General features: G+C 33.2%; 1 protein-coding gene across 4 annotated transcripts in view; it reads left to right on the plus strand.

Annotated features, from left to right (window-relative positions):
- ps (RNA-binding protein Nova-1-like protein passilla) overlaps window positions 1–15,496 on the plus strand; it is a 50,448-nt gene that overhangs the window by 8,449 nt on the left and 26,503 nt on the right. For all 4 annotated transcript variants that reach the window (XM_081973991.1, XM_081973989.1, XM_081973988.1 and 1 more), the window contains exon 2: window positions 13,924–13,956. In XM_081973991.1, coding sequence (XP_081830117.1) covers window positions 13,950–13,956 — 7 coding nt within the window. In that variant the 5' untranslated portion in view covers window positions 13,924–13,949. The remainder of the gene's footprint in view (window positions 1–13,923; window positions 13,957–15,496) is intronic.

The following is a 15,496-nucleotide window of genomic DNA, read 5'->3' on the forward strand; positions in this document are numbered from 1 at the left end:
TGTTAACAGGTGGAGTAATAATAAGTCAACTAATAAATAAATGGTCTTTGTTTCACCTTTTGACAATATTAATAAAATGCTTAGTAACTGTAGAATAATTTCTTTCTAATTATTTTTTTTAAGCTTGGCATTGTGAGGAGAAAATTTGTTTTATCGGATTGATCAACAATGATACTAATTTACATCAAAAAGCCAAACACAGAATATTTTATACTTTTAGAAATCTAATATATTTTTATTTTTGAAAATCACTTTACTATGAATCACAAAAAAAAAATTGTACTAAAAAACCAGATTGTTCAAAAAGCCCGCCAATATGACTTAACAAAGTATTGACCAATAAACGATAAGAAATTGGAAGGAAGGAGAAAGTAATAGTTTGTCCTGTTGTGACTTTGTGCATTGCTACCTTCTTTTAGCATAATAATATTCATATAAAAAGTTTAAAAAATAAACATATTAATAAAATAAGCTAATACAGCCAGTTTAATAAAATAATCAACAGTAAGAGGATGTTTGCCTTTAAATTATGGAATAATTTCATAACTAACTTGTATGTTGTTGTGCAGGTCTTCAATGCTGAAACAATTCACTTAAAACAACACTGCTACAAGAATAAAAATTTGGGAAGTTTTAATGAACTATGATTAATGATTTCACAATAAAAAATCGACGTGTTTGAGCGTTTTTACAGAAGAAAACCAAACTGTGAATGAATTTGTGCTTGACACCTAATTTCTAGTCTGTCAACAATATGTCAAATACTTGTGCTACAAACATTTACATTTCTCTTGTTCAGCACCCCCGGAATTAATTCAATTAACATCTTTTGGTTGTCAATTTAGGGCTGCTGGTTAGCCACTTTAAGCAGCTCATAAACAATCAAAAGGATCAGAGTCGGGAAAGCGTGGAGGCCATGCTCTTGGTGCTCCATGACCTCACTGCATTTCGGTACGTTTCATTCAGGTTGTCTCATTTCTTGTCTGAAATGTGCTGTGAAACCCCGTCATGCGTAAACCACATCCGTTGGCATGTTTTAATTGGATGTTTTGGTTACAAAGGTTGCAATTTTTGCACACTCAATTGAAAATTACAATATACATTAACTTTAATGCACATTCAATTTTGCAATTTTGGCTGTTACTAATTAGCTTTGTTTGGCTTATGGTTATCTGAGACTTCTGTCTGGATTAGTGGTCTGGTCGTTAATTTTGGTAATTTGGTACTAGTTAGCAAAATGTATAGTTTATGTTAAACAGAAACAGTAGTCAGCTGTTTAATATGAGCTTCTTGAACGTGAACACATGTCCTAACATGTCCCAGATTTTTGAATATTAATACAACACTTTAATAGGTTTCCTGTAGAGAAGTAAGTAATCAGAGGTTATCTAAATAAATGACCACAAAATAGAGATTTCGTTCTTAAACTTGAATTTGAACTTATATGATCATTTTTCTAAAGGATTATAGGTAGTCATATGCTTATTGAAAGTATAGGTACGATTTCCAGATTTTTTTGCAAAAAATTTGCTTAACGATATAAAATTTCCTATTACAACCAATAAACCGAAATTGATGCAATTACGCAAATATTGGAGAGACCAACGAATGTTTACACTAGATAAACGTAAAAAGTTACATATGTAGGGCTTGAAATTACATGTAGACCTTTGATCTGTACACGTTTATTGATTTTTTTTTGACAATTTTGAACTGTAAATGATTTCAGTTTGTATTGCAAATTTAATTTTCGCTTAACTCGACGTTCCGGATGAGAAAATGACGAAAAGGGCGGCAAGGCATTATTCAAAAAAATTTAAATGAAATTCTCGTGTAAATTCCCTTTTGGGTTGTTTTTGTTTCATTTAATAACGTTCACGAACAGCTTTGGCTGTGTTTTGAATTTTTTAGGCCAAACCGATTTGTGAGAGAGATACCAGTAAGTACTTACTATGTAATATAATACTTCATTGAGTAATAGTTGAGAGATAAGTTGCCGTGTTATCACCTTGACATTTTTTGTTAGGTAGGTACATATCAAATTTAAATATTTTGTATGGTTCAAGGCGACTGGGATGGAATCTCGTCGTACCATTTTAACATACTCGCAACTATTTTTAACCCGATGACATCATCTCTAAAAGTGGTTCTTCAACGTTGACCACGTAATGCACTATGTTGGGACGCGGTATGAATGGTACCGCAGGTTTCAGTTTCAGCCACCCAAACCATTAAAGCTTCATCAAAGCAGTACTTCAGTTTGCACGTTTTATGGCTTTTCTTAGGACTGAGTAAGTAGGTGTCGTTGCAATTTATGGCAGGATATTGCTTTGTGTAGTTACAGGAACCACCAGTGGGTTACAAAGACATCAACCTAAAACTGGTACTACACGATTTCTCTTAATTATTGACAATTGATCCACTGTTTACCAGGTACCAAATTCGTACACTCATGAGCTTTGACGGCCTTACAATTCAATGGTTTAACGGCCTAGACCTAGATGTTGCAGAGTATTTTACTATGAGAACGGCAGACCGTTAAATAAATTCAATGCCATTTGCCTTCTCTTTGACGATCAAATAGTGCTATTTGCAAGGTTTTGTATTTGAGAGACCGTTTAGTGTCTCCTGGAAAAAGTCGGTGTACAGATCAAATAAAAAATAACAATTTAAATTATCTGGTAAACATTTTCTCTCCCTTCATTCTTAAAACTGTTGAATTACTTGTGTGGGTAATGAGAAACTTATTTGTAAACTTTACCAATTCAAGCAATCCAGAAGGTGATGAGATCCAAATGATTGGAAATGCGAAATACTTCTAAAATGAATTGTCAATATATTTTGGAGTATTTAGTAGAATCAGAGAATGTCCTACGGTTTTAGGCTTTCTGTTCAATCGTGTACTTGAAGGGTGAGTGGATATCTTCCATTGGTTTTGTTGATTGCATTGAATTCTGATCAAACCCCATTTTTGTCAAAGAATAATCAATTCGAATTAGTGTATGAAATGTGGTGTTGTCATTTAAATTGCAAATATTTATTGCAATTCCACAACCCTAAAATGATTATTAATGAGTTTGCTATGCATAAAACAACACGTTTGCGTGTTTTTAATTCCACTTTAGTTGTTTACGTCTTATGTCTTGGTGTCAGAACTTTATTATTAGGACATTTTACACCGTTTTATTTCTTGTGCTTGTTCTTCATATTATTTACACACTTAACTGGAATAGTTGTTTGCTTAAAACTCCGAAATCGTTCGAAGGCATCATAATATGTTACCAAATGTCTTACAGCTAAGATAGAATGACAGGGATCAAAATATCTTTAGTTTTCAAAAAAGAAGAAAAACACACACATATTCATTATGTTTGTAGCTTTTGTTGCTGCTTTTTTTTTAAACCAATCACAAACTACTCACTAAGGAACAATTGTACTTTTGCTTTAATCGAGGGTTTTTACGAACATATGACCAGTTTTACATTTTATCAGTGACACATCTGAACAGTGTAGGCAAAGTGCCGTTAATTTTAAAAGCTGATTAAGTAAACTAAGTTTTAACGATGAAAGTACAACGTGATTGCATTTTTAACACTGTAACTGTTGTAACAAATTACTTTACATTACACTGGGTTAACCGAGCGATTAACAAATATGTTGAAAACAGACTTAATTTTAGTTTAGTTTGTATCTCCCAAAAAAACTGTAGTAGATTTTCTTATAAACAGGATTATAATAATAATATTGTTTTGTAGGTCTGTGAAATTCACATAAAAATTCACCCAGATAATGTTTTTAACCCTTGAGACTTCATTTTCATCCCATCAAACCTTGCACGAATAGAACCTTTCAATTTTAAACTAAGTACAGGTAATATACGTGATAGTAATGTAAAAATAGCTTGAAACAAGGGAAGATAACAGCTGGAAAGCGATCAGAATGCACATTTGGTAGAAACTATACGTAAAACATTAACTTTACGAAACATTACAATTCTAGGATTAGTTGACAAAACTCGTCATTTCAGGCAATTAATTGGAAGTATCAGTAGTTTTCTGACTTAAGTTAGTGTAAATTCTATGCAAATTTTGTCGCCTTAATAATTCTGCTAAAACTGTACGTGTGTGCATCGAAAAGTTTATTCAAAGTACAACTTTAAAGTAGGTACATCAAAAGATTGTCTCATAATCTGATATTAGACAGAATTAATAAAATTAATTATTTTTAAAGAATTAACAGAAAATTGGTAGTTACTTTAAGTGCTTGAAATAATCATAAAATAGGTGAAACAAGTTTTTCACATACTAATGAAGTTAATCTGCAGGACAGTAGTTGTGGACAAAGTATACTATTATGCACACTTTTCATGGGTATTTTTCTCCCTTCGGGAACAATGGCTGATGAATTCGTTGACTAAAATACTATTTTCTGTTCATAGAACTAAGAAAAATGACTTTACAGCCTTTATAAAGAGTCATCGATCAATTTTTCAACATTTCTAAGAATTCTCAGCAAAACAAGATTTAGCCAAATCGTAATCGATTACTGTTCAAAGTCGCAACTTAAAAACGGATAACAGATTAACTTGAATCGATTGAATGGCATATTCAAGAGGTTAGGAATGAATAAAAAATTTGATAGGAATGCTTTATAGGAGTTGGAAGTGGCAAAGAATAAATAAGTGGTGAATAACTAAAATTTTCCCTCAACAAAAAATTATATTATCAGTTAGTGGAATATTACGCTCAAGTGACCCATTATTTTCCTTATATAATAAATTTACTCGGGTATTACCAATCGGGTCTGCATAAACTACATAATCAATACTCAATTAACGTCTTACGTAATTCACTGATAAACATAACATCTATTTTATAGTAATCGCAGTTTTTTCCATCCAAGTTTAAAGGTCGGTTAGAAGTGATTGCAAGAAATGCAAGGTTCAAAATTTTCTTGTATTAAACTAAAAAAATCTTTTTCAAATCTTTGCTTGTGAAGAAGTGATATGCCAGATACTGATTTGCTTGAATGTTATAAAATGACCTGGAAATTTTTACCAGAACGTTTAGTAGTCTACATTTTTGGCAATAATCATCAATTTGCCTATATTTTTCAAGTCTATTTGTATTATTATTATAAGAAACTGCAACATCTGCATTTTTTTTTCATGTCTAGCATAACATAACCTGATTTTTTTGTGATCATGTCTGCTCTGACACTTTTCCACACTTGTAGGGAAGATAAAATGCCCCATGATTTTCCCATTTAGTCTAAAGAATTTTACATGTTTACCCACATAGGTATAGAGTAATTTACATTTTTGATACGTATTGGAAAAGCTGTGTCACAAAACTGGCTGAAATTACCAAATAAAAATGTTGCAAGAGACTATAAAATTCAGATTTTACCTTTCCCATTCTAATAAAACATTTTAAGACCCACAATATTATCTTTTAAAGTTACATTCACTCGTATTTCTGAATTTCGCTTTCCAAACACTAAAAACATCAACACGTCCGTGTTGTCGTACATAGTATTGATTATGTTATGGAAATTTTTCTATAGACTAAATATACTGGACGAGAGAGACCATTAACAAACCAGTTTGGGTCTCCATATTGGCCGGACGTCGTTGTTTCATTAACAATTTTAGGATTTCGTGTGGGCTGCCACAATTTTGAATTGTAAATTGTTTGTTACCTTAAAATGACCAGGTTTACACCAGCTGAGTGCAAAACCGCGTAACCAAAACGTACCGTACTAGTATTAAATAATAAGCTAGTTGGTATGACGATGTAAACGAGCCCAATCGTAAGGTTGTTCTCATGTAGGATGTATAACGCTACGCAGGCAGCCTTCAAATCTGAACAAATATGCGATAATTTAAAACAAATGTCTACTTAACTGGATATGTTTAGAGAATTACATAATCAGAAATGAGGACGTATTAAATAATATTTGGTTATATGGTGAAGCGCTTTTTTTGCACATTTCTTAATGAGAATTTAATGGCCGATTGTCGTCCTACGTCACCACCAACAAAACATGATCAATTGCCAAAGTGTTAACGATGATGATCCACGCAGAATTCGAAGACGAAGGAAGTCGACAGAATTTGCGCATACATAATCGCGATGACGTAACAACGAGAGTAAACGCTTCCACACAGTGTGTGCCAATTACAGGTCTATTTTCATTCGTACCGCTATGCATTTCAAGTTCAAGCCAAGTTCATAATCAGCATATTACGAGTGTGGTAACAGACTATTTCACGACGCACTTGTTACAGTTATTAATAATGTGACGATAGGGCAAATCAGACCATTTTTTCTATCAAAAATTAATCAAATCAATGTGTTGTAATCTGTTTCAAAACGTTCTCAATTTGTCTAGTTTGACTAATATCTGGTATTCAAATTGAAGAGAAAAGAGGAAATAACGAGGAGAGTCCATTTACCTTCGAAAAAAGTAGACGTTTTTAGCAAATTAAAACCTAAAAAATAACCGAAATACAGAATTTTGAAATTCGAGTAAAAAAGTAAAAAAACCTCGGAAATGGTCAGAGGTATGGAAATTTTACAACAGATCAAAAATTATCAAAAGTTTTCAAAATGGGGTCTTCTCTTGAAAATCCCTTTTATAGACATTAATCGTTATTCCCTCTGGCTCTTCAATTATCATTCGTGTTCTTTCTGTCAAGTGCAATTAGCGTCAGTACAAATTTGATAAATGAATTAACAGTCAAAATAAGGAAAATGTAAGGTTGATGAAAACCTTAACCAAGTAATTGAACAAGTCACTGAAGAAACACCTACAGATGGTCAAGCTGAAGACAAACAAGTTGTGAAACCAAAATAGGTGATTTGAAATCCCCAACCAAAACTGAATGAAGCTAAAACGTCTGGATAATGTTATTACCAACCAAGAACAGTTCTAACACATAAAAAAAAATTAGATTTGATCTCATGTTAAATAACGATTTACTCAACTCATCAGATGAAGAAGACAACCCAGAAAGTTCTGTTAGTAAAGTAACCACTGCAGATACTCAGTTTGATCAATTAGTAACAAGCAACCAAAGCAAAGAACCTGAACTAGTGGCAGAGCAACTGGAAAGGATCAGAATCAACAAAGAGAGAGCAGAGAAGCTGAGGCAAGACAAGTCCAGCACCTTATGAAAGCAAACAATCTTCAGCACTGAGTCAAGAAGATAATGAAGATCTACCAGTATTTGATTATGGAAGCAATATTAAGGGTAAACAAATAGCCACCAGATGAGATGGAATTAGAAAGTGAACAACTGTACCCTGTACAGAGGACATTTGTTTATTATGGAGAACTTATGCCCGGTTTCTGAACAACCTTTCGTTTTCATAAGTTATGGAAAAGATATCTGAGCTAAAACGACCAGGGGCCTAATTCTTGAAAGCAGGGAACGGAATTCTCCAGAGAATTGTCGATAGAATGTGACAGAAACCCGCCATTGTCAGCTTCTTCTGTCACATTCTACAGGTCTTTCTATTGATTATTCTCTTCCCTCGTTTCATGAATACGCACCCAGATATCTGATCCACAAATAGTGACGCACGTGAATTGAGGGCTAATCTAAACAGATATGACAGACAGTCACAGATCTTCACTTAAGTAAAGTAATTTGTTGTTTTCTGCGTTGTTAATTCGTTATCAAATGGATGTTTCAGTGTTTCCTCTTCTTCTGATGAAGAAGTCATGGAAATTGTCCATGCTATTGAGCGGCCAAATCGTTTTCGGTATAATAACCACAAAAATATCTGTCCGATTTTTATCAGTTTCACAATTTTATAGGTCGGAATCCCAATTAAAGTTATTGAGTAAATAAATATCGATAACTATTGAACCGATAGAGCTTGATGTTTAGAAATCGCGCAGAATTTTGAGATGTTGGATCAATCTCAATTCTGCAAAAGGTATACAGGTGGGGTAAATCCAAAAGCGACCATAGGAAAACCGTGTAACGGACAGAGAAACGTAGGTAATTGCATGCGCGGGAGAAAGACAGAAACCGAAAAAAATATCAAGTAGGCCATATTTTTAGCGCGCTGTTGCCAAACGCCGTAAGTATTCAATACCCTCGACAAACTTACTTACGGCGTTTGGCAACAGCGCCTTAAAAATATGGCCTACTTGATATTTTTTTCGGTTTCTGTCTTTCTCCCGCGCATGCAATTACCTACGTTTCTCTGTCCGTTACACGGTTTTCCTATGGTCGCTTTTGGATTTACCACACCTGTATATTTAGCAAGTAAATTGAGCTTTTACACGTTAAATAACAATGTTTAGAAAAAAAACCTTGGGCAACCCTCGATTTGAAATCAGCGTCATCGATCACGCAACTCTCATACTGATAATGGAAAAAGCAGAACTTAATCATGATTCGTAAATATTTTCACTCAATCTAATATACATGGCGATTAAACGCAACATAATACCACCGTCACATGCAATCAACATAATATATCAGCCTAAACTACTTCCTCCTTAATAATAACAACATGGGACTCGAAAGATTTTATCTATGTCGTTCATTCATTTGTTCGGTCCTACAGGAAATATGCGGTGTTTAACTATGTCGAAAGGGGTGAATAATAATGTATTAACAAGTTTATTTGGGGGCTGGCATGAGGCTTTGCCAATAATTTTCTTAATTGCCAAAGTGTGAATAACGTTTTAATGGGTTCACGTGATGTTTTCGGTTCAAAGGTAATGCGCGTTATTGCGGATTAAACGACCAAACTGTCTAACCTAGGAACCTAAGTTGAAAAGTTGTGCAAATAAATGAGTTATTAGAGATTGAACAAAAGGATGCATCAAAAAAGTCATAGAAACTTAGTCAACTTTAGCGCCCTCTAGCGGCCAAACGGTATCCCTAACCAATCGACTTTTATACGTCAATGGAAAGCTCATTTCATTGACATTCCATCGACATATAAAAGTATATACAAAGTGTGACAGATACGCGTGTTATTTACGGTTTAGTGACAGGGTACACTTTTTGACTGTTTCAAGGGGGGGGGGGGAACACGGTCACGTGACGACCCACAAGGCCTACCACGAGGTTATGCTTTTGATAAAGACAGTTTTGACTGAATTTGACAGCTACTACTTTAGCCTTCAATAAATCGGATATTTTGACAGTTACAGGGTGGTTTAATGTATCAATTTAAAGAATGTTTTTTTTTTAAATAAGTGACCTAACACAAACTTACCTTAATTTTGCACAGAGAATCCGACAAAATTATAAGAATAAGAAGTGTTCTATTTGAAAAACTAGACTTTTTGTCCTTGAACTGATTCTTTGAGTCCATAATTTGACTATCCTGTATCATACAGTGTGACCCATTTAGAATGGAAACACCCCTATAAAATTTTAGGTTATTAACCGATTTCAATGATTTTTTTTTGAAATAATTAGGAATGAAATGTCTATTACGGGAGAAAATTTTAAATATTTATTTCAGTTTTCAGGTCATATTACGATACTTTTTCTTGATAGAAAATGGAGAATTTTTATTAGCGATTTTTTTATTGAAAAAATTACTACGCCACTGGATCTATAGTGCTTTCAAATAGCTGTGACCAAAATTAAAAAATTAATTCTTAATTTTTTTTTTATTAATTTTTTTTATTTTTTTTTTAAATTAAAATAATCAATTAATAATTAATAATAAACAAGTAAATAATAACACCATTTCTATGGCAACAGTTGATGTAGGGTGTTCTTTTGTGACCGCTTAGAGGATTTTTGAATTTTAATTTGTCATAACTTTGTTATTAATGAATGGATTTTTATGAAATTTTGGTCACAGCTATTTGAAAGCACTATAGATCCAGTGGCGTAGGTAGTAATTTTTTCAATAAAAAAATCGCTAATAAAAATTCTCCATTTTCTATCAAGAAAAAGTATCGTAATATGACCTGAAAACTGAAATAAATATTTAAAATTTTCTCCCGTAATAGACATTTCATTACTAATTATTTCAAAAAAAAAATCATTGAAATCGGTTAATAACCTAAAATTTTATAGGGGTGTTTCCATTCTAAATGGGTTACACTGTATATATATTTTAACGTTTTTCCGCACCCACTCTTCGAACAAATCTTGTTTAACACAAAGAACCAAGAGAAAAACGTTTCTGATATGTATTGTGTAAATTAAAAATTGTTTTGGAAACTGAAAATATCAAAAATAGGATCTTTAGGGTTCTTTTTTTACTTTTTTTTAAGTAAACACGGTTTTTTAGATATTCCAGTTGTAGTAATTCAGAAAATTAGTGGGTATTTTTAGGTGTTATTGGGCATTATTTGTGTATTAGGAATTAGTGTCCAAAATTTTACTCAGCAATTTACCCTGTTTACTTCTCGAGTTCTACACGATACAGAACCAATATAATATTTTTGGTTATTGACAAGAAACTTTAATCAATCATTCTCATACAATAAAAAAATTATTTGAATATTGTACGTGCTTCTAAAGACAGCAAAAAAAGAAACGAAATTATACCGAATTGCTACTTTTTTAAACTAAAAGTCTGTAATTACTTGAAGTTGTACCATAATTAGTAGTTGCGCTACTGGTTAAAGTAAAAAATAATGTGACCTACTAACGACTGTAATGATTTATTTTAAACGTACCTTGTATAGTGCTAGACACGTGTCGGAGAGTATATTTGTATAAAAAATTATGAGGAGGCAAAACTGACTGAGTAATGGTTAGCCACTCAAACCGTTCATTAAAATGAAAAAAAGTAGTCAATCTTCACACAGTAGAATTGTAGTGTAAGTACAAGCAAAAAACACAAAATCTTCATTTAGTAGCTAAAAGCTGCCCAACATGTTTCGAGTGTATAAACGACTCATCCTCAGGGGCTACAAAATATACAGACATTAGAAGGTTACCTAAAATTTACGGATCTGCCACATGTCCGCTGGCTGTCACTCTAAAAGGTTGCAAAAATTATCAAAGGAAATTATGCAAAAGGGAAAAAAACCTTGCTCAAAAAAGCCAGAGTTGGCATGATGGAAGTTCAATCTAATGGTTTTGATGACGTGAATCTAATGACGTTTGAAAAATGACATTTTTAGTTTTTGGAGTGTCATACCTCTTAATCTGAATAGGATAGAGCAAAACGACTTGCATGTTCTTACTTTTTGATATCTATTGAGTGGTCTTATTAAAAAATTTGACAGTTGTCAATTTTTGTACTAATATTAAATTTTTGAGACCTGTCAAAATTAAAAATATTACTAATTGAATGCTGTTTTGCTCTATATCATTCTGGATAGGAGATATAACACTTGAAAAGCTGAAAGTGTTATTTTTCAAACGTTGTCTGCAACAAAACCGTTGTAGATAGATCTAGGTTTGATAAATACTTGAAATCGATGGGACTATTAAAAAATACAATAATATACAGGGTGTTCCAAATAAAATAAGCATCAACTTCCGGTTCGGGAAAAAAAAAAGTTTGGGTGGCTAAACCTGGACGCCTCTATAAACGAGGTAAAACCGGGAGAGGTGAATAATCCGTCCCCAAACTTTCCCCAACGACAGTGAGCGTCGATTAGCCGTTCCCAAAAGCGCTATCGCTGGAACAAACAGGAATTTAGAAACAGCAGGAACTATGTGTGTTAGTGGGTCTAGGTTGCGCTGCCGCCTTCAGGACTCCCCCCTCCCCCCCTCAACCACGATGTGCACGTGCACAATGACGTCAGAACCAGGTGGACCGCGCCCGATTGCATCCGATCTAGACCGAACAAGTTATGCAATCCACCAGTCGGTGGGTAATTTTAGACGGGGCGTAGGAAAGTTTCACAACCCTTTTACGCTCTATATGTGAAAAGCAATGCCCTTTTGTAAATTAGCACAAACTCGACACTGGCCGTTTCGTTTTAGTCCATTTTGCGGTAAAATTTTCCCGCAATATTGTCCCGCAGATCGGTTCTCCCGACAAACAATATCGTTATTGTGTTGGCGAGCGCTCTATGCGGATATCGCTTTTCCTGGATATTCAGCAATATTTTATCTGGAGGTGGTAGACGTTCTCGTTTTCCTGCTCAACATGGAAATGTTGACAGGCGACGTGTATGCTATGTTGCGTGGCTCTATTTACGTTCTGCTTGGCCTACGTGCTCTGAATACATATATGGCTGAATAATAAATGGAGTTTTTGAGGAATGTCCAAAGTAACGCTTTTTGAGCAACTAATCTACGAGTGTTTATTTTATTTTCATATTCTGGATGATTGTGGAACATATTTACGTTAATAAATAAACAATAATGCCCAGTAGTTTGTACTAAATATTTTTGGAAAAACTGATTTTAGCTTTAATGAATCTCATTTGCTGTGCAGTATCTAGACTTCTGTAGATGTCAATGCAGTCAAGTTAAAAACTTCTTCCAGAACTAAACTAGTTGGTTCCCATTAAAACAATATCAATGACTCTTCTCCATTATGTTTTTTATTATTTTTTTCCACAACAGTAACAGTCGATAATACATGGTGAACTCAGTAAAAGCTGTGCTAAATTTGGTTACTTAGCTAGTAAAGTTAAAAAAAAAACGTAGAATTACTTCAATAAAGTAATGAAACAAGGTGTTCTACTAGGCTATCAAATGCTGAAAATGTTCACTAGTAACTTGCAAAACTCAAAAGCCCCCTACTGAGATAGGTTAGGTTAGGTTAGGTGTAGCAGAAATGTTTGATTTGAGGTCCCTAGAAGAAGAAATCTAATGGTGACAATTCAGGGGAGCGTGACGACCATTCTTCTATTCCATTGACGAGAAAATGTATCACTAACATCAATAAAGTGCATTTTAAAATGCTATATTAAAAGTAAAGAATTCCATTTTTTTAGCTCATTTTCGCGAATACAGTAGAGATAAGTATAGGGCATGTAATGACCAGCCTAAAAAAATATATTAAAAATATACCTTTTCATTTGCAAAGCTTTACCTTGATGTAATAACTATTTTTTTGGAACACTCTGTTTAATAGACTTATAAAAAAATAGTGTCCTCTTTTCAAGTTGACGTGTTCAAGGGTTTTTTGAAATAATCAAGTTTCCAAAAATGTCTCTGGTTCGTTTTCGATCGGCCACCCTGTAGAAATAACTATTTTCTGAAATGCAAAAAAATTGAATCGAAGATTTGCTAGTTCTATGGTAAGGAAAGGCAAGAGTAAAGACAAAAAATACCTCGTATTTCCCAAGTTTTACGGAAAAATTGTATTTTGGCAAACTGATTTGTTCATTTGATCTTAGTTTTGTGGGTCGATCAATCGGATCATTATGTGTATTTAGCCAACAAAAATTAAAATTGTTGGGATACGAGGTGAGGCTTTAAAAACAATAAATTTGCTAAAGAGAAAAAGTATTAATTTAGTGTTATTAGGTTCAAAGAACTTGTGGTAATTAAGAATCTAATTAATGATTTTGTACTCCAAAACATTTACTAAATCTCAGAATACACATGTCATTTGTATTTCACCCTTTTCCCGATCAATATTTGCGTGTTGTTCCCATTTTAAGCCCCATGACACGTTTAATTAAACTGTAAGTTCATTTGTTACTATCAAACACATTATGGGATAATTCGTACATTACTAAAATATGCAAAATTCATATTTTATCTAATTACATCACGTATTTAATCGTTTCAGGGTCGTTTCTGTCAAAAAGCATGTAAATTTACGGGATGATAATTTGAAATATTGCGTTATTCCGAAATCAAGAATGCATTATTCAAATTAAAGGACTTGACATTTAATTAATTGAAATACTTTTGAATCCCCTGAACTTTCCTGTTAAATAAATTGACGGTTAATTTAAATCAGCTTTTTAAGGTTGGTCTGCAGTCGATTTATATCTGTTCTTTTTCTGTTTCAGATGGAGGTTCTGATGAAGGAATCGGTATGACAGGTGAGTGTCGTTTACTAAAATATTAACTACTAAACGTGTAAGTCTTCTTCGAACCCACAGTGGGTCAAATTCGTAATATGTAAAGCAAACACGCAGACACAATGCATAAGTTTTGACAAGAAGTATGCCACCGTAATAACTGTAAGTATGCTAATGCGCTTTCTGGCTAGTTGGGTACTTTACGATTTGCCATTTTGCCAATCGGATAGTAAAAGATGCACCTGATGCATATTTTATGGGGTTTTGCAGTTTCTTTATAATCCCACAAACTCAACAAAAGACATGTTGAAGTAGTTTCAGTGGTTTTTTCAGGTAATTTTCAACTTTGGTGAAAGAAGGTTAGGTTAGGTTAGGTGTGCAATATTAGAAAAATTTTATTCTTAATACCTAAAATGTCAACGTTAAGATATTATGCTTTCTATACTCTGTTATCTTATTTAGATGGCTTCTAGTAATCTTTTCTCATTCTGGCTGTAATGGGGATTACATTATCCAAACTAGGTACTTTGCTCACCAACCCTTTGAAAGTGTCATCAAAAGGTTCTAGAGCCTTGGAACACTATCTAAAGAGTAACTACCCATTTTAGAAGTTTACGTAGGTAAAGAACACGTAAATTATAACTTAGGATTGTAAATGAAATTTCTACGAAAAAGCCATACAAGAAATAATTTTGATACGATTAACAATAATTATTATGGTGAACTAAAACTAACAGTTCAGATACTATTTACTTTCAGGTAATTTTTTTTAGCTTATTAACTGTAGTAGAAGTGACGATAAATGATGATGTTAACAAGCGAAGAATATTGCTAATGTATCTCTTCTTAGTGCACAAACCAACATTGTTGTCAAATTGATTCTCGGCTGTTTGATAATATGTGGTAAACCACACTTTTGAACCACAAATAATAAAAATCCAAGCATGTTAAGTTAGGCAAATTTGAAGATAACATTCTTCTCTAACAATTACACAATCTTTAATAAATCAGTGATTTGTGACTAAGGGAAAAACTCCTAATTAAATGTTTATACAAAATTATGACAAGATCCCTAAATTTAGTAACGAAATATTGATATTCAGACTTGCAAAGAAGATTTTGAAATCCAAAAAAAGTGTTTTTAAATGACATGACAAAACACTACATCTGTGTTAAGTAGGTTTACTAATACTGTTAAACTTGTTACTATATTTGAATTAACATTACAACAACTTACTCTCGCACTTTTCCTATAAAGTTAATCTCAAACAAACATAGTCACACTTCTAAAATCTAAATTTGTATCTACAGAATGCATTAACATTCATTCAGCATTGTGGATGCCTTTAAAATTTTTTAAAACTGTGTCAGACATGGGTCAGCTGTAACGGTACATTTTGCGTCTGTCCGAAACCTGCGATGTAAATTAAAGCATCAGAAGTTGTTACGCAACGTTTTTAAAACGGTATTTTTTCGATCGGTGCATCTTTTAGCCACTCGTTATTAAATTTATTGCAACTTTCTTCTTCGTGGACGTTTATATGTGGATGTCGATTATATT

The sequence above is a fragment of the Ips typographus genome, linkage group LG2 (genome assembly GCF_016097725.1).
Source record: "Ips typographus isolate SLU linkage group LG2, UJ_Ityp_2.0, whole genome shotgun sequence".
In the NCBI taxonomy this organism is placed as follows: Eukaryota; Metazoa; Arthropoda; class Insecta; order Coleoptera; family Curculionidae; genus Ips; species Ips typographus.